General features: G+C 31.3%; 3 protein-coding genes across 7 annotated transcripts; 2 read left to right on the forward strand and 1 right to left on the reverse strand.

Annotated features, from left to right (window-relative positions):
- Positions 1-1098: 1098 nt before the first annotated feature.
- On the forward strand, positions 1099-3095 carry LOC110641639 (galactinol synthase 1-like). The gene is made up of 4 exons (XM_021793442.2): positions 1099-1638; positions 1995-2315; positions 2427-2561; positions 2677-3095. Exons 1-4 carry the CDS (start codon positions 1303-1305, stop codon positions 2896-2898), a joined length of 1014 nt encoding a protein of 337 aa, XP_021649134.2. The 5' UTR covers positions 1099-1302; the 3' UTR covers positions 2899-3095.
- A 4001-nt stretch (positions 3096-7096) lies between these two features.
- Positions 7097-13634, forward strand: LOC110641630 (pantothenate kinase 1). Of its 4 annotated transcripts, XM_058149733.1 has the most exons (12): positions 7097-7597; positions 7905-8111; positions 8238-8332; positions 9521-9577; positions 10040-10156; positions 11448-11567; positions 11689-11783; positions 11871-11964; positions 12122-12253; positions 12539-12651; positions 13110-13363; positions 13452-13634. In XM_058149733.1, the coding sequence occupies exons 1-11, from the start codon at positions 7510-7512 to the stop codon at positions 13330-13332; spliced, it is 1341 nt and encodes a 446-aa protein (XP_058005716.1). In that variant the 5' UTR covers positions 7097-7509; the 3' UTR covers positions 13333-13363; positions 13452-13634. The 4 variants fall into 4 exon arrangements, with proteins under 4 accessions (XP_058005716.1, XP_058005715.1, XP_021649122.2 ...); XM_058149732.1 differs by having other exon boundaries at positions 13110-13634; XM_021793430.2 differs by lacking the exon at positions 8238-8332 and having other exon boundaries at positions 7098-7597; positions 13110-13634.
- Positions 13635-14183: 549 nt separating this feature from the next.
- LOC110641631 (uncharacterized) lies at positions 14184-17812 on the reverse strand. 2 transcript variants are annotated; one of them, XM_021793431.2, is made up of 6 exons: positions 17553-17803; positions 16670-16807; positions 16430-16582; positions 15994-16116; positions 15626-15769; positions 14184-14923 (listed from the first exon to the last, which is right to left on the reverse strand). In XM_021793431.2, exons 2-6 carry the CDS (start codon positions 16799-16801, stop codon positions 14474-14476), a joined length of 1002 nt encoding a protein of 333 aa, XP_021649123.2. In that variant the 5' UTR covers positions 16802-16807; positions 17553-17803; the 3' UTR covers positions 14184-14473. The 2 variants fall into 2 exon arrangements, with proteins under 2 accessions (XP_021649123.2, XP_058005717.1); XM_058149734.1 differs by lacking the exon at positions 15994-16116 and having other exon boundaries at positions 17553-17812.
- Positions 17813-18984: the final 1172 nt, after the last annotated feature.

Below are 18984 nucleotides of genomic sequence, written 5' to 3' on the forward strand. Positions count from 1 at the left end.
GAGTGAGTGATTCTTGTCTTCATTTCCACACTGATTTACTTTATTACATTTTTTAGCAATTGGTTACTTGCTTACAGTTTTGCTTATAGCACGTAATTGGTTACTTTATTCCAAACTAGAGAAGTTTAAATCATGTGCAAGTAACCACGATAGCAACAATAATTAAGCCTTAATTCTAAATAAGTTGTACCTTCTATTAATTTTTTTTAGGATTTTTTTTATTTAGACTCGGTTCACCATAAATTCAAAATACAATATATATGGTAGGATCTAGTTATTAAATACATGGGACGTACATGTTTATCTCTTGAGTCTATAATGGACTCAATCTAGGCAAAATTTTTTTATTTTTTCAATTGACATATCACATTTAGAATATGTGTCGTGAGAAGGTCTATCGACCAGATTTAGATCGATGTGTCCATTTCATTACTAATAAAAAATTCTCTTGCTATTGTACAGCAATCCTAATTAATAACACATAAATTACATTATATAATCAATCTAAAAATCTATTTTTCATTTAAACTTTTTTTTAAATTTATTTATTTCTGAAATTCAAATTTGAGAATTCATCATTCAACTACAGATAATTTCAGAAGTTCTATGGATTAATCAACACAATATATATCAAGAAGCTTTCAAAATGTACTAATATTGCAATAACCTTGATGCTCATTAACCTTCCTTAGTTATGTTTTCCCAGGAAAATGACTCCCACTTAATTTGCTGCCTTTGCATTTTCCTCTACACAGTAAATGAGTGAAAATATAAAATTTAATTTAATGGTATCAATCTCAATTGATTGTATATGATCACACCCCATCAAATCTCAACCGTTTATCCATTTTGTTGATAAGGCTAGATGAATGGTAGCTATATATATATATATATATATATATATATATATCACACCCCATCAAATCTCAACCGTTTAGCTATATATCACACCCCATCAAATCTCAACCGTTTAGCTACCATTCATCTAGCCTTATCAACAAAATGGATAAACGGTTGAGATTTGATGGGGTGTGATATATATATATATATATATATATATGACAAAACCAACATGAGCTTGCATTTGTGTCTCATTTAGAGTTCATTTAGCATGAATTTAATTACTCCACATTTTACCTCTACTTAAGGAGGCCAAGGCTAGCATTGAAGAAGTTAGGAACAAAAGGTTAGTATAGGTTGTTATCCTTAGTGTTGCTGGTTTTTAACTTTCCCATCATTCCTATTAGCCTCTGCCCAAAATCCTCCATTGAACTTACAAAAACTCTATCTAAATTGAGAGTTATGGCCCCAGAAGTGCCTGGAGATGTGTTTTCAGGTTCAGGGAAGGTCTCCACGCTTAACACAGGCTACTCCAAGAGGGCCTATGTGACATTTTTAGCTGGTAATGGGGATTATGTCAAAGGGGTGGTCGGATTGGCTAAGGGTTTACGCAAGGTGAAGAGTGCATACCCCCTTGTGGTTGCAATCTTGGCTGATGTGCCAGAGGAACACCGCCAAATATTGAGGTCTCAAGGCTGCATAGTTCGTGAGATTGAGCCTATTTATCCTCCTGAAAACCAGATTCAGTTTGCCATGGCCTACTATGTCATCAACTATTCCAAGCTCCGGATATGGAATGTAAGTATATATCATTAAACCAAATAAAAATCATTAATTTTTTTTTTCTTTCTTACTTAATTCTGAAAAAATTAAGGTGAAAACGGTCATCTGAATCTTAATTTCTGACATTACAAGACAGACATTCGATCAGATAAAATCATTCATTTTTTAATTAGAATGGGGAAAAAAAGGCACGTGTTGTGCTATACCGATATAGAGGACAAAGATGTAAGGGTCGCCATGCATGCACGTGCACCACAACTTTCTCTGGACAAGCTATAATCATTTTGCAAATTGAGACATGCTTAAAATGACATTAATTAGAACCAGTCTTGCTTAATTAGCCAAAATCTAATTACGTGTTAATGTTACAGTTTGAGGAGTACAGCAAGATGATGTATTTGGATGCGGATATTCAAGTGTTCGAGAATATAGACCATCTGTTCGACACACCAGATGGCTACTTCTATGCAGTGATGGATTGCTTCTGTGAGAAAACATGGAGCTACTCCCTTCAACACTCCATTGGTTACTGCCAGCAGCGACCTGATAGGGTCCCATGGCCTGCAGAGATGGGCTCTCCTCCTCCCTTGTACTTCAACGCTGGTATGTTCGTTTTCGAGCCTAGCCGTTTGACCTACGACAATCTTCTTCACACTCTCAAGATCACCCCTCCAACACCCTTTGCAGAGCAAGTAAGTTTACCCTATTAATCTAGTCACCAATACAATATATAGTTTCTATAGATAAAAGTACATTCATTACGTTAATTTAATTTTCTTTGATGGAACAAATTGAAATGACAGGATTTCTTGAATATGTTCTTCGAGAAGACTTACAAGCCACTTCCTCTGGTTTACAACCTGGTTTTAGCCATGTTGTGGCGCCATCCTGAGAACGTGGAGGTGGAAAAGGTGAAGGTGGCCCATTACTGTGCTGCCGTGCGTAGTCTCATGATCTTATTCCTTTTAATTCAATTCTTTGTTAATTTTATGCTAATTTTAATTGAGTAGGCTTTGTTCTTTAATCGATCCAAATTAAGGGAAATTTATACAGGGTTCAAAGCCGTGGAGGTATACTGGGAAGGAAGCTAACATGGACAGGGAGGACATCAAGATGCTAGTGAAAAAATGGTGGGATATATACAACGACAAGTCGCTTGATTTGAAGCATGAAAACTCAGTAGCAGCAGAAGAAGAAACTTTCTCGAGGAAATCCATTATGGCATCCATGCCTGAGCCTACCATTTCCTACCTCTCTGCCCCTTCTGCTGCTTGAATAATAAATATATATCATTGGCCATGGCCCTTGAGAGAATATATTAAAGTTTGGTTACACCTTTAATTTTTCTTTTTTGGAGGCTACATGGCCTTTTTTTCCCCTTGTGTGACCCAACTTCACACAAAATACTTATAAAGTGTGGACAAAAGAATGTGTAACTTTGGCCTCTGAATATATATTTGAGCAACTTTTTCACACACAGATAAAATACATACTTACAGCTATGTATTATTTCACCTTATTGTAATCTATTAAACATTAGATATTACAAAAATTATAACGATTAAATGCAAATTAGTCATATTATTAATAATTTATATATATATAAAAAAGATAATCCCACTTATTATTGACTGTATTTTAAATTTTATTTTTTAAATAAATTTACTCTTTAAATTTTTAAAAATAATTCTACTTGAGACAGTCTTCAAATTTAAAATAGATCTTATATAATTATGAAAGAAAATATATACATTAAAAATACCTAATAATCTCAAATTGGGTGGCTGCTTGATGATAGATTCCTGAACAAGGAACTCCCTGAAAGAATATACCGCCAAAGAGGGGGAAAAAAAACGAAAAAAAAGAGAGCAATGAAAATATCAATTATATATATATATATAAAAAAAAACTTAACATTTTGAGTCATTAGTTTGGGGTTTAGAAGTTATTTAATCAATTCAACTGGATATTATAATTAACATCAGGGCTATTTTAAATTAAAAAATTTTGTGAAGTTAGTGGGCTACAAGAAAAAAGTTACTTGTAATTAGAGATAAGGTGGAGTGGTCCAAGATATTAGTAAATCACAATATCTAAGGGTTCAATCTTGACTTAATAATTGTATCTGATATAACACATCTCACACAATATCCAAGAGTTTAGTCTTAACTTAGCAATTGTACCCAATCTAACACAACATCAATATAGGTCTTGCAACAGGATGTCACAAAATTTAGTGGGAAAATTTGTAATATCCTAAGCTTGAACCAAGAAAATATTAATAAATATATATAATTTTAGTTGTTAATTACTAAATAACTTAGATTAATATTATGGGGAAGTGATTTAGGACCCAAAAGTTATTTATATCAGTTTAATTGGATGTAAAGTCTTGAAAAATTGACACATCACATCTCATTAAGTGTAAATATGTGAACATGACATTCAATTTAAGTGATAAAAATTTGATTCTAAAAATGATTCTAATACTATTAAACTTAAAACTCATTCCTAATGGAAATTGAGCATTGAATAGTAAACAAGATACCAAAATCTCTTTTTCTAAAAGATGTGAAATTTAAATCTTGCCACTATTATTCACTTATAAGTAGGCAGTCAGGTGTTCAAGAATTAGCATGTTTCCAGGCTGGTCTCAGAAAATTCTTTAATGTGTGCCGCCAAAACTTTTAATTGTAGGTATGTCTGTCTCAGTAGTTGATTAAATGTTCAATGCAAAAGATATGATTGGCAATCCAAGTAACTAAATTCATCCTCACCTTTTAATAAATTAAGGAAATTAAATTAAATGGGAAAAACCAGCTATATGAAATGAATGATCATTCATATCATTCCATTCACATTCAATTATGTATTTAGTAGCACACATGGAGAGGGAGGGGTTGAAGTAGGGCTGTGCACGTTTCTTGGAGAACCAAACCAAATTGAAGAATTGTATCGAACTGACAGAAACTGTACTGAATCGAATTTATTTTGATACTTTGATTCAGTTCTGATTTTTCACTAAGAATCAAACTAGAACATTACCGAAATCGAATCAAATCAGAACCGAATTTATATACATGTTTTTTTATATTTTTTTAAGATCTATTATATACTTTCAATATAATTAGATATACTTATATATGTATATATAATTATGAACTAAATATAACTTAATATTACATTTTATTTTTCTATATTTTCTTAATAATTTTAGTTATAAATATATTAAATTACCTTATTATTCTTAATTATAAATACACTATTATCTTATATATATATATATATATATTAATTCTTAATTATATTTATATATTATAGTTAAATATTATATGATTAATAAATAGTTAAAATGTATATTATATGATATACTATTATATTATATAATATATTTAATAATAAGTTATACATGCACCTTATAATTAAAGATTATATAATTTATGTATAGCTAAAAAATATATTATATGATATATTATGTATTAATAACTCAATTCAAAAGTTAAATATTAATTCAAGTATGACTTTTTAAGAAAATAATTATATAAAATTATTTTAAGAACTGAGAACCAAATTGAAATCGTACCGAACAGAACAGAAACCGAAGAACTGAGAACTGTACCGAACTGAAACTGAAACAATGAAGAACCGAACTGGAACAGTACCAAAATTTTGAAATTCTAGTTCCTAGGTAAATTCTGAACTAAACTGAAATCGAACACTCTTAGATTGAATATAGGACTAAGATTAAGGAAAACATACATTGGCATTAAGTGGGAATAATTCAATTAACTAATATTCTGCTCAGTTTATTTATTTATAATGCTTAAATTTTCCATCCCATAACGTATATGATAAGGATTTTTATAATTATTAAATAAATGTTCACTAATTTAAACTCTAATGACTACACCTTTAATAAATAATCCAATTGATCTTGTAAGAAAAATTAACAAATAAACTCAAAATTCATTTTTTTATTTTTCGATAACAAATTTTCTTATATATGTATGTTTGTCAAAACCTTTTATAGCACATGAAAGCTATCAGGTGGCATTAATTAGCTCTCAAAATCAAACAACTTTCACTCTCGACTCCATTTTTCATATCAACTTTTAAGACCTATAACTCAATGAAATATTTAATAATATTTAATTCTCCCATATTATTATGAGAAATATTAAATTTAAAATTTTAGGACATGTTTGGTATCATTATATTTATTTAAAAAAAAATAATTTAAAAAAATAATTTTATTTTGTATAATCTTAAAATTATTCACAATAATAAAGGAAAGATCTTTCTAACATATATTCGGCTCATCGCGAATCTAAGATATAAAATATATAATGAGATTTACTTATTTAATATATGAGTTTTACATGATGGTGTCTTAAATTTATAGTGTACAGAATTTTCTTAATAAAAGAAATTATTGTATTACATATAATTTTTATTACATATAATTTTATTTTTTATTATTGAATTTAATGAGTATAGTGAGATTTGATGAAAGTTTTTTCCCTGTAAAATCATGAACAAAAAATTTTTTAATTTAAAAATATTAAGATTATTTATTGCTAATAAAAAGTGAATTTAAAAGATAAAAAAATGATTTTTCAAAATTAAAATTTGAAAATAAAAGCAGTTTTTTTGGTTTTGTAAAATGAAAAATAAAAAAACAAAAATATTACCAAATGGACCTTTAATTTTGTAAATAAGGATTGAAGAATAATTTTAATTCCAATAAAATTGATGAAATTAAATTATTTATATTAAAAAAATTGATATTCATAGCATTTAAATTTATCACCAACAAAATAAAAAAAAGGTGCTAATAAAATGGTTGATAGATTTCTACGTTAAATAAATGAGAAATTGACAAATTCGATATTTACAAAGGCAGTGGACTCTTTCATTCCCATTTATATCATGAAAAATAGTTCATAATTCATCACACCAGTGTTTTAATTATTTTATTTATTTTTTTATATATATAAAATTAAATTGTGTCCTTAAATTTTAAATTATATTTCATTATATAAAAAAATTTTAATTTTTCAATTAATAAATTTTTTGAATTCAAATTAATTATAATTAATTTTAATTGGCATTTAAATTTAAAATTAAATAATTTTAAAGGTGATTTTAATATTATTCAAGTAAAGTTGATTAGTTTTTATTATTGATAAATTAACAAACCAATGAATTTAATTTATCAATCAATTAATTATAATTTTTTAATTAATTAATAAATTAGGCAAGGAAAATAATACAAGGAAATTTTGTATTTGGATTTGGAAAGAAAAGAAATGAAAAAAAAAGTTGAAATTATCATTTTATTTTTATTTTATAATTGTATTTAATTTTTATCTCATAAAAATAAATAATAAATAATAAATAAATAATTGAAAACTGTTAAATATAAAATCCTTCCTCTTTTATTTATTTTGAGGAGAAAATAAATAAAAGATATAATATTTATTTTCTTTTTTTTTTCTATATTTTTTTAAAATAAGAGAAAGCGGAAATTCTTTTATTTTTCATAATTTATTTTCCTTCTCCCCCACTTTTCCATGTCCAAACAGGGGTAAGAGAAGTCAAAGGAGAAGGGTAACAAAAACCAAGGAAAATCAAAGAAAACAAATTTATAGAGCGGGACAAAAAACTGCGCTTTTTCATCGATTTTTCTTTCTAAATTGAATGCAAGTAATTGTCTTTTCGACGAAAACTGTGTTCTGCGAATAAGAAACTGCCATTATTATAGTGGGTCAACGATGGGTTAGGTGCTGGAGGAAGGGTAGTTTTAGTTTCTGGATATTTAACTTCAACTCTCTGTGGTACTTGGAGAAGACCCACTTCAATTTCTTTATAGAAAAAGAGAGGAAAATGGATCAAAGACGCGATCAAATTGAAGGGAATTCAGAACCCAGCCATTCCTTTGGTCAAATATCTCATTTGGCCCTCGATATTGGAGGTGATCTTGCAGCTTCTAAAATCTGTGTTATTTTTTTTTTTCTTTAATTCAAGTTTGCTTCACTTTGGTTTACTTTTTAATTTTATTTCTCTATTGCATGGAATTTGCGTTCCTTCAACAGTGACTTGTTACATTTCTTTCTTCTCTATCTTGAATTGTGTCTTTTCATTGCTTTTTATATGATTCCATTTTTTAGTTGGAATATGAGGAGAAGCATTTAAGTGACGTGAAAAATGCACGCTACTCTTGCTAAATGATTATTTTACTTGTGGTTTGTTTCACTATGATAACAAATTCTTGCTTCCAGGAACTCTGATCAAGGTGGTTTATTTCTCAACAAGTAGAGATGATTGTATTGATCATGAATGGGATAGCTCTGCAAATAATACTCTTGGAGTTTCCAAAAGTGGCAAACATCCTATCCTTGAAGGAAGACTCCATTTTGCAAAGTTTGAGACGAGGAACATCAATGATTGCTTGGAGTTTATTAGTTCCAAGAAACTTCACCTTGGTGGTATGTATTTTGTTTATGGGTTTCTATTTATTGCGACTCTGGATGTATTTCCTAGCTGATGTCGGATTGTTAATAGATTTGAATCCATTAGTGGCTTGATTTATACAATATATTTTTTTTTCTCAGTTTTGGGTGGAAATAGCTGCACCTCAGCTTGTTTAGAGTTGGAATTCAAGAGGCTGAGTCTGTTCTTGATTGAGTCTCTCAATCAATCTTTTCAAGTTTGTTATTTATGCCCTGGTTGGGCTCAAGTTTGTTCATGAACTAAAATTTGCTGGTTTTTTAGAATAATGCATCCATTGGATCTGCTTCAGAGTTGTATGATTCTATTTTATGCATGGCTATGTTGTCAAACTTACTGCTGAGCTTGAGATTAGCTTGTTCAGTTGGAAAACAAGCTTCTTTGAGTCAGCATAACGAATTAGCACTTTGGTTTGGTTGCTTTGGGCTGCTTAGGGATCAATTCAAAAATAATTTTAAAATGACAATGGGAGTACCAGCATCTCTAGGGCTGCCAAAAAGGGGTGGATTTTCAAATCACAAAAGAAAAAAAAAAATTCCAAACCAGTTTGTTATTATTAGGGAGAATTAGGAATCTGCATGATCCATTATATGTAAATGCATTTTGTGAATTTTTTTGTGTGTGTGCGCGTGCGCTGTGGCAGATCCAGAAATATTTGTCAGTGGGAGCAAAATATCTGTACATGTATGTGTGTGTGTGTGTGTGTGTGTGTGTGTGTGTGTGTGAGTGAGTGAGTGAGTGGTTATGTATATATATACACTTAATATCAATTACATTGAAGTAAATTTAAAAATCAGTGGGGACGAATCTAAAATTTTAATGGGATAAAATATTATTGAATTGAAATATCTAAAGAAATGGGTGGAGTGAGTGGGGGCAAAATTACTTTGGGACCAAATTTAAACATTTAATGGTGCAAACCTAAAATTTTATTGGGGCAAGATATTATCAAAATGAAATATCAAAAGGAATGGGTGGTGTAAGTGAGAGCAAAATTACTTTGGGGGAAAGTTTAAAAATTCAGCGGGAGCAAACCTAAAATTTTAGAGGGGTGAAATACCATTAAAAGTAATATATCTAAAAAATTAAGCGGGGTCAGTGGGGCCGATTGCACCCAGTGCCCCTATACTGGATCCAGCAGTGTGTATGTGTGTGTCTCTCTATATGTTTGGAGAGTACTACTTTAGAAAAGGGTATGATCTGATTAAACAAAAAGTAACTTTGAAAATTATTTAAATCTTTAATTATATAAAAAAAATACTTCCAATAACCTGGTGGATAACAAATTTTGTGGCTATTACTCACTATAGTTGTTTCATATTCACTTTTTTATTTTCTTTTTCTTTTTCTTTTTTGGCTGCTGCTGTTCATTTGCTCATAAATGAAGATGAACTCAGGTTTCCAGCGTTGTAGAAATCTTGCCAAGGACAAGAACTTAATTAAGGTATGACTGTATGAGTAATTTTTGGGCATTGCCAAACTGTGATTTTTGAAGAAGCTAATGACTAGATGTGCTAGAAGCTAGGTCTTTCTGTCATAATTTAAGCAAAAATAATTGATGAATAAATGCACTTTTGAACTGTTTGTTGGTGACAATATTCGCTCTATCTATAAGCCCTTATTTTCCTTCTTAGCTCTACTGATCACTTAATGCCTTTCAATTCCTTGCTTCAATGCATGGTGTATTCAAACTAAATATCAAGCCAAAATAGTGACATATTTCAGAAAATTTTAGTCAAAGTTACCTATAGGTGTTTCAGTTCTATGGCTATATGAATATGAACTTTGGCATATTGTCTAGTGTTTCATGCACTGGCACTGTTATTTAATGTAGTAAACATTTTTGAGCCTGTAGTGTGTACTTTTAAATTATGCAAATCTTTTAACTATTACTGTCTGTGTGAAGGCCACAGGTGGTGGGGCACACAAGTTTGCTGAGCTTTTCAGAGAAAAGCTTGGGATTGATCTTGACAAGGAAGATGAAATGGATTGTCTTGTGGCAGGAGCAAATTTTTTGCTTAAGGTGAGATCTTAAAGCCACATATATTTGGTATGAACAAGCTTGCAGATTTCTTTGAAGATTACGAAGTCCTTTGGTTGGACAGAGTTTCCTGCCTTCAATCTATCTTGACCCTTTCGTAACTTGTTTGCTTCTATTGTACATCCACATAAATATATGTTGTCTCCACGTAATTTTCTAGATCATTTTTTTGCATTGAGGTTTTTTTTAATAACATTTTGTAGATTATGCATATCTTCTGTAGTTTTTATTTTCTTTCTTTCTTTTTGTAAAAAACGTGAATACGGTTTTTTAAGCTTACATCTCATGATTGCTGTATGAGTGTTTCCATATATTAATTGCGCAGCATGCAGGGAATATGTGACTTGACAATTGAGCATTGAATCAATTTTTTTATTGAACAATATATCTATGTCAGAGACATTCGATATGGTTTGAATGTCATTAATACATGCAGTTCCAGCAAGCTATTGAAGCATTGGAAGACTAATCTTCTTCAAGTTGCATTATACATTAGGTGACTATTTGATAAGGTGGTACACTGTTTATTTTGGTCAAAATTGTTAAGGTAGTTTATTCTTAGTATAGCAGTTGTCTAACCCAAATCTCCTAGAAATTGGTATATTCTTTATTTTGGTGAAAATTGATAAGGCAGTTTATTCTGAGTATAGCAGTTGTCTAATCCATATCTCTTTAGCAAATATATGTTTTAGTTATGAGAATATGAATAATTGATCCTGTTCTAGGTTCTTATCATTCAGAGAGGGTAAAGCAAGTAATATTCTTATATTGTTGTTCATATATTCATCTTAAAAAAGTAGTTCATAACTTCTGATTCTTATTTCTTTTTCATTATCCATGCATCTAAAAGAATAGCTAATGAAGATGATGGCATAACACAGCTACAGTTGGTGTTGGAAATTTCAGTGTATAGCTGTGCCCCGCATCTCCTTCACTCCTCAAGCAAAAGAAAAGGTTCTTTTTGCATGTGAGTGTTAGAGGTGGGATGATGGTGTGCTTGTTCGGTACTGCATGCATACATCACTATCATAGCATTTTAATTTTTTTTAGGATTCATTTGGATGGATGAGAATTTGAAATGAAGGGGTGTTTGAATTTGACATTAATATTTATTTTTTATCATTTCCAACTTGAAACATAAATTCAAGTCTAATTTCATTTCAAATGTACACCTATCTAAATGAGCGCTTAATTGTTTTATTGTCAATTTTCCCAATAGTTCCTTGTTTATCTTACAAATGTTTAACCTATATTATGATTGTTCTTTGAGTAGGCAGTTCATCGTGAAGCTTATACATACGTGGGTGGTGAGAAGGAATTTATGCAGATTGACCAAAATGATCTGTACCCATATCTACTTGTGAATATAGGATCTGGTGTTAGCATGATTAAGGTACTCTTATTCAATTAGATTAGTTTCATTTACAATTATTTATTTTGTACATCTAAACTTTCAACCTTTTTTATATTTTAATTTATTAAATATTCAGGCCTGTGGTTATATTATTATATAGGTGGATGGAGATGGCAAATTTGAACGAGTTAGCGGAACAAATGTTGGAGGTGGCACCTTTTGGGGTTTGGGAAGGTTACTAACAAAATGCAAGAGGTAATTTGACTCTTTTTCTCCCCTTTCTGTAATGTTATATTCCCTCCGTATGTGGTTTCTCATTGGAGGATGTAAATGTTTTCTTAGTTTTGATGAATTGTTGGAGCTAAGTTATAGGGGAAATAACCGAGTGATAGACATGCTTGTCGGAGACATCTATGGTGGAATGGATTATTCAAAGGTATTAACTTTGGGATGACGAGTCTATGCTGCTTCATATATTTTCATTCATCATTTTTATGCGTTCACTCAGGTGTACAGCAATCTCCTGCTTTCCTTGTTGTTTCCCATCCTATAGCATGTTTAACTGCATTATCATGTATTTATTATGATGACAGATTGGCCTTTCATCAACAACTATTGCATCAAGCTTTGGGAAGGCTGTTTCTGACTATAAAGAGCTTGAAGATTACAAACCTGAAGACGTCGCCCGGTCTCTTCTTAGAATGATTTCAAATAATATTGGGCAGGTAAGTTTCAGTTTGACAGGTCTCTTGTGTGTGGCAGATTGAATATTATGTTGTCAAGCATGGTCTTCAGAGCTCTTTCTGGGAAAATGAAAATTGATGATTGAAGCAGTCCCATGCCAATATATATATATATATATATATATATATATATATATATATATATATATATATATCTGTTATCAGCTTTATCTCCAGTATCAGTCAATCAAATTAATAGGGATGCCATGGGTTATTTGTAATTTGCATAATGTTTCTCATAGCCTATTTTTATCTCTCTGCTTCTAGATTGCTTACTTGAATGCGCTCCAATTTGGGCTCAAGAGGATATTTTTTGGAGGATTTTTCATACAGGGTCAACCCTATACTATGGACACAATTTCAGTTGCAGTTCATTTCTGGTAATTTTCTAGGACTGCATTCCATTTGTTGACATCTAAATTGTAAAATATAGTTCATTGGGAAGGAAGTTGCTTTGCATCTTTTGGCAGAGAGCTTTTTGGGGCTGTAGAGAAGTTGAGGTGGAGTTCATATCCTGTTAATGAGTATCATATTCCAGGCATAGTATACATCCTTACTGTTGTTGATGGAGTTGCAACTAGAAATTAGGAAATGAAACTTGTAATAGAAAAAATTTAAGAAATAATGATTCCATGAATCATGGTAAATGAAAAGTCAAATGGAAAATGAAGTACATGAAGTACCAATCATAGCAAATGAAGGTGAAATAACATGAAAACATTCTGAAGTTCCCATAATGCATTATATATAAACACACACACTTGTTCTTTGCGTGCTGCTCTCATTGCTTTCTTCTAAGAATGCTTAACAATTTTCTTTTTCCTTTGAATTTTCTAAGGTCTAAAGGGGAGGCAAAAGCAATGTTTTTGCGGCATGAAGGGTTTCTGGGAGCTCTAGGTGCATACGTGAGCTATGCAAAGAACAGGCTTGATGACTTGGTATGTAATGAATCCATTGAAATCCCAGTCAGTGCATCGTATGCTGCAGATCCCAAGTATAACCCACGAAATGCGGATTTGAATGATAATGAAAGTATGCAGTGCAGTGTCTATACAGCTTAACTTTGTCAGTGACTTTCTTTCACGCACTGAGGTACGAGTAATACATTGTTGGTAGCCTCTAGCCCCTTGTGCAGGTTACAGAAATTTGTAGAATGTGTAACATAGTTGAAACGTGCCAGGACCAATAAGGAAGATCATAGGACTAATACGCATAAAAGAGAGATCAAGGAGAGAAAATAAACCTTGTTTCTTTGCCTGAGTGCTTGTGCAACATGTCTAGATTTTGTTGTAATTTGCAACTATGTTCTTTAGATTGAAATAAACCCTGTAACTTAATTGTTTAGTAGAATCGTTTTCTTACATCATTGGTTCCCCCCATTAACCCCATCCCCCTCTTCTTTCAATTATGAACTTATACACCAACTGATATGCCAAAACTACTGTAAATTTCCAATCTTCTTTGTAGTGTTACAGTAATCTACTATGTAACAAAACTGTAATTTCCATTTACTTAGGCCATATGCACTTGAATGTAAAGAAAATTTCGTCAGATTAGAGGATAGTTGGCTTTCTCCAAAGACTTGCATCTCATTGGTCATTGCCTGGGAACAAAACAACTGCAAGTGCCGTCCTTAGAAGCCTCCAATAGGATTTTGTTCGTCGTCCCATGTACGAGGGGGAGACCGTAGGGTGCAATACCAAATGACCTTATGTATAAACCTCTCTCTAGTCTTTACAGCGGGAAGCAAAAGCCATAAGTGTTGTCTGCCGTCCAATTGGGACAGCAAGCAGCTGGGTATCGACTTGATTAATCCTGCTCTAGACAACTGAATGGCAGATTTTCAAGCATGTTTAAGGAGCTTATATGCTTAAATCATCTTTTAATAACATACATAGCAAATGAAAGAGTATAGAAAACTGGGGTTGACAAATTACTTGTGAAAGCAACATCCAAAAAAACAAAAGAGCAGTAGAGAGTAGCAGCGTTCTCAACTGGTAGCAGCAGTGCACTTGCTCAGACAATTGTATCATCTGCTGATTTTGAGCTGGGATTACGATTAATTGACACAACCTAACAGTTGAGTACTGGAAAAGAATTACAATCTTTAGATAGATAAATATTTGATAAGTATTGCTATGCAGCTCCGTATTACAAGAAAATGGGACGGAAATGCAGAACAAAACTTAACCATCAATTAGATCATTCAGCAGTCAACAATCTTCTTCGACGTCTCTTTGCATTTCTCCTATGCTGTGCCCATCTCTCTTTAATACCACATAACTTATAATTTTGGTGTTCGTAATCAAAGTCCTTAGATGTTTCAGATCCTTTGGACGCTGCAGTACTAAAATCCCCTCTGATTCTGGCAGCTTCAGCAATCAGATCATTTACAATCATTTCAGTGGTCCTAGAGGTGATTCCTCTTAGATACCAGGAAATGGGTGGTGGTGGAACTAGTGTTGGCTGGATTATCTGCTCCAAGCTCACCTTTGATCCTATTCTTCCTTTGCCTTCTGTACATGAATAATAGTCTATCCATGTTTTAGGTTTGAATGGATGGCAGACGCATTCATCAACGAACACAGGTTCTACCCTCCAGCATCCTTCAAATTTTTTCATGAACCCGGTTTGCACTTGCTTGAATTTCATCTGTCAAGCATATCACCAGATATGAGAGAATCATCAATCTGCTTGGATGCATTTTTCTGTGTTTACCATAACCAATTGGATACAGAATATATTTACCAATAAGACCTGGAGCCACAAAACTATATCACAAAATTCAGGGAGCAACAGAAAAAGTTGAGGATGGGATGGAAAATCAAATATCAATGGCATTGGAAGAGCTAATGTACAAGGTAGAAAAAGATACCCTAATCAAGTAGAATTATAGGAGCATTATAAGGCTCGGGAGAGGTAAATCAGCCAGCCTCATTTTTGGAAACGAACTCCCAAAAGAATAAATTTATCAGTTTCCTTGGCAATGAATTTGTAGGTTTCATTTACTACCAAAAGAACTACAAAAACTATTAAATTATCTTGAATGAATAGAGAATTTGTTGTCAGAAAGGCATCCGAAGTGCACCCAATGTAAATAAAAGGAGCAAATCGATCCAATATAATAATTTCAATACCAAATCTCTGCTTTCCAATAACACACCCTTGCTTCTGAGCATTCCAACATCAGAAATTAAGACTAGATCTGCTTCTTATATCAAGAAATTATTTAAACATATAGGGCTAACATAATAGGCAATACAAATGAGCTTTCCTCAGTGGGCAGGGTTAAACACAGTTCATCTTGGTTGTAGCAACAACCACAATAGTGTAAAGAGAAACATAAACCCTTACCGTCAGATCTTGTCTGTTCTGATCAACTAAAACATGAACTGAAATAGTCCCAGACCACCAAAGAAATTTCCATATAGCTGCTTGTTCCAATTCAACTAGCTGCCTTGGACCTTCATCAAGCAGAACTTTCCTCGATATCACTTCCTGCACAGAAATTAGTTTTTGCCCTCAAAATCTAGATAGAATTTGTGATGAAATGCTAAAATTTTCAAATGAGAAAAAATAGTCACAAGAAGAAGTATTGTGAAATATAAAACAATTTACAAAGAATTAAAAATAGAATATCTAACTTTGACTACCTAATAAGTTTTGAGGAATCACATTTGCTAATTAAGAAGAAAGAATATAGAATGAGACATTCAATTTACCTTGATGTTTTTGAAAACTCTCCTATTGTCAGGGTCAGTCACAATATCATATACCGCATCTGGAGGCAAACCAACATTAACGTTCACATTAAGGCTGCACAGAGAACCTTTTGGTACACTGACCTGCCAAGAACAATGTCACCTCCAGGCATACTGTAACTTAATCAACCCTGTGGCTTGGGAACTATTAAGTTGATCATACATAACATCATAAACTATACAACGTACACCATCTCACATCAAAACCCTCCATACGGAAGTAATGAAATATGTGCAAAGTGTCTGAAAGTTTTTCAAGAAGAATACGATACATCTAAAATGTTTCAATTGCTTTTTTCTCTTACTATTGATCCATATTTCAAGCCAATTATCCCTGATTCTAAGAAAATAAAGTCTATAGAAAATAGCATCTTTTCTCCGCTTGACTCTCCCTTACCTTTATCTCTGGAGGCTGATCAACCCAGGAAGGATTTTCTCTCCAAGATTGTAATTGCCTCTCAAGATCAATCCTCAAAGCAGTAGCTGATCCTTCTTCCTTCCTCACTGAGGGTGATTCCTCTTTATCTTTTGCTAATTTCCTGAGCTGTGACTGTAACAAAAATTGAATTTTACTTTTCACCTCTAACTCCTACATTCAATAATTTATCATATATAGTTCTATAATAAAATGAAAAACCTTTAAACAATTTTGAAGCTTGTTTGGTAGCTGTACAAGAAATGATGGATCAAATGCCCTGTGCACACCATTTCCCATGCTGTTGGTGTTGGGGGCTTCCATGCTCGTCCCTTTCATATCTGTCTCACCCATTAAAGCCTGAAATGAATGCAAATGGGAGTTTATTTGATTTTGTTTTTCTCTTTTCCATCTTATGCAAGATATAGATTTGCTGTTGACCTAGGCTACTCAAATTTCCAAAATTTTTTGAGAGAGAGCAGATGTATTATAGAGGACAGAAAATACATTAGATACAAATATTCAAGATTGAATCATATCAGTGAGAAAAATCATGCGCTAAGCTAAGAGTGAAAATGACCAACTGAATTGTTCTACAACGAAATCTCCATTACTCACCACAAAGATGAGTAAAGTTTTCAAGTGCTTTTGTTAAGTGAAACAATAAACTACAGTTTAATCTAGTACATGGTGTAAACAAACAACCACCCAGTTACAAAATTTCATAAAACAACTGTTAGACAGACATGTACGAGACTCCAATCAAATTATAACAGTGCTTAATTTCTAATTCCAAGTCAAGCAAGCAAGTAATAGAACGCTAAAAGTCATTAATCACATATCAGTGAAACCCAATTACCGTTTAGAGCTTTCTATTACAAACCGAGGTAAATATATTCAAAAAACAAACAAATGCAAATTATAATTTATAAGCACTAAGCAATCAAATCATCCTCCAAGGTGGCAACAAAATCAAGAGAATAACTTTAATAACCACAATCAACCATAACAGCTCATGAAAGAAATCCAAACAGAGAATCAAAAAAAGGCAAGAATTAGAACAACATTAGGAATTTAATAATGTAGAGAGAATGGATTGACTTACAGATGGGATTTAAAACCACAAGAATATCCCAAGAATTGTGGAATCTCCTGCCTCCCTCCCTTATTCAAGTCCTATACTTTTCTTATTGATAATCCAAAGGTTGGTCAGCACGAGATGCAAACGCAAATTGCAAATTGTGAAAATGGCAAAATCCAAAGAGAGAAAAGCAGCAAGCTGCCTTTTTTTGACCGTCCACTTCCGAAGTTTCCACCAGCTTAGGAGGACGGAATCTGATGGCTATCTTTTTCTCACATGGGTGTTTTGTGTCCATCCACGTGGAACTGTTACTGCTCTAAGTTCCTGGGCAAGCTGGCAATGTCGAGACCATCATTGAAATTTTTTTTTTCTTTTTATATCAAGCACTGATCTTCTTTTTCTGATTTCTCGATTTTGATTGTCCAGACGTTTAATTTACATATAAAAACAGATGAGATAAACTTGAAGATAAATTTACCGGAATTTCAACCTAATTATTATTTTTAATAATCAAAATGATTTTAAAATTAATTAAAATATATTTAAATTATTTAAAATAGTAGTCGAATCCCCATTTTTTTAATTTTTTATTAAAAAAATAATAATTTATATAAAATATTTTTTATTAATAATTTATATTTTAAAATTTTAATATTTTCATAAAATATATAAATTTTATTTATTTAAATTATACTTTATTAAAGTTTATAAATATTTTAAAAAAATTATACGTATTTTATATTTAATTAATTATTTATATAAATAAATTTAAATAATAATCACTTAACATATAAAATTTTAATTTAATATTTAAATTTATTTAATAAAGTTTAATTGAATTGAGCATCTAAAAAGAGATTATAAAGAAATATTTAGCAATGGTTTATTTTGAAACTTTGCTTAGTATATTTAGCTTTAATTAAGGCCAGAATTTAAAATTTTATAATTATAAAGTCTGACTTCAAACATAGTTGGTTGCTGTATTTTTATTTTAAAATTGTAGGATTAATATATATATATATATATATATATATATATATTTTTTTTAATAAGAGAATTAGAGGGTGTGAATTCAAATTTAAATTAATATGATGAGTACATGCCTGCACCCAAAAAAAAAGTCAGGCTAGAAAATAAGTTTATTTTTTTAATCTTTCAAACACTTGCCTATCCAATATTACATTATTAGGACAAATTTCGATAAAAATTTATATTAATTAGGATAAATTTCAATAAAAATTTATATTTCAAAAAAGCTTTGTGATCTATTTAAGAAATAAATCATTGAAATACCATTTTTGAAAGAATGATCTATTTAAAAAATATATATATAATTCTTGTTAATTATTTTAATTAAGGGTGAGGTATAATCTCCTTCCCCGATATTAAAATAAATTAATTTTAGCATTGAAAACACATGAAAAAAAATTTCAAAAAAACAACAACATAATAATAA

Source organism: Hevea brasiliensis, chromosome 7, assembly GCF_030052815.1.
Source record: "Hevea brasiliensis isolate MT/VB/25A 57/8 chromosome 7, ASM3005281v1, whole genome shotgun sequence".
NCBI lineage: Eukaryota > Viridiplantae > Streptophyta > Magnoliopsida > Malpighiales > Euphorbiaceae > Hevea > Hevea brasiliensis.

Excerpts from the sequence above, each read along its gene's own strand:
- LOC110641631 (XM_021793431.2), bottom strand. The coding sequence starts at position 16,801 with ATGGGTGAGACAGATATGAAAGGGACGAGCATGGAAGCCCCCAACACC. Across the intron at positions 16,583-16,669 it reads AGCTTCAAAATTGTTTAAAG|TCACAGCTCAGGAAATTAGC; the intron begins GTTTTTCATTTT and ends TTTTTGTTACAG. Across the intron at positions 15,770-15,993 it reads GAGTTTTCAAAAACATCAAG|GAAGTGATATCGAGGAAAGT; the intron begins GTAAATTGAATG and ends ATTTCTGTGCAG.
- LOC110641630 (XM_058149732.1), top strand. The coding sequence starts at position 7,510 with ATGGATCAAAGACGCGATCAAATTGAAGGGAATTCAGAACCCAGCCAT. Across the intron at positions 7,598-7,904 it reads TTTGGCCCTCGATATTGGAG|GAACTCTGATCAAGGTGGTT; the intron begins GTGATCTTGCAG and ends TCTTGCTTCCAG. Across the intron at positions 11,568-11,688 it reads CTGGTGTTAGCATGATTAAG|GTGGATGGAGATGGCAAATT; the intron begins GTACTCTTATTC and ends ATTATTATATAG.
- LOC110641639 (XM_021793442.2), top strand. The coding sequence starts at position 1,303 with ATGGCCCCAGAAGTGCCTGGAGATGTGTTTTCAGGTTCAGGGAAGGTC. Across the intron at positions 1,639-1,994 it reads CCAAGCTCCGGATATGGAAT|TTTGAGGAGTACAGCAAGAT; the intron begins GTAAGTATATAT and ends TTAATGTTACAG. Across the intron at positions 2,562-2,676 it reads TGGCCCATTACTGTGCTGCC|GGTTCAAAGCCGTGGAGGTA; the intron begins GTGCGTAGTCTC and ends AAATTTATACAG.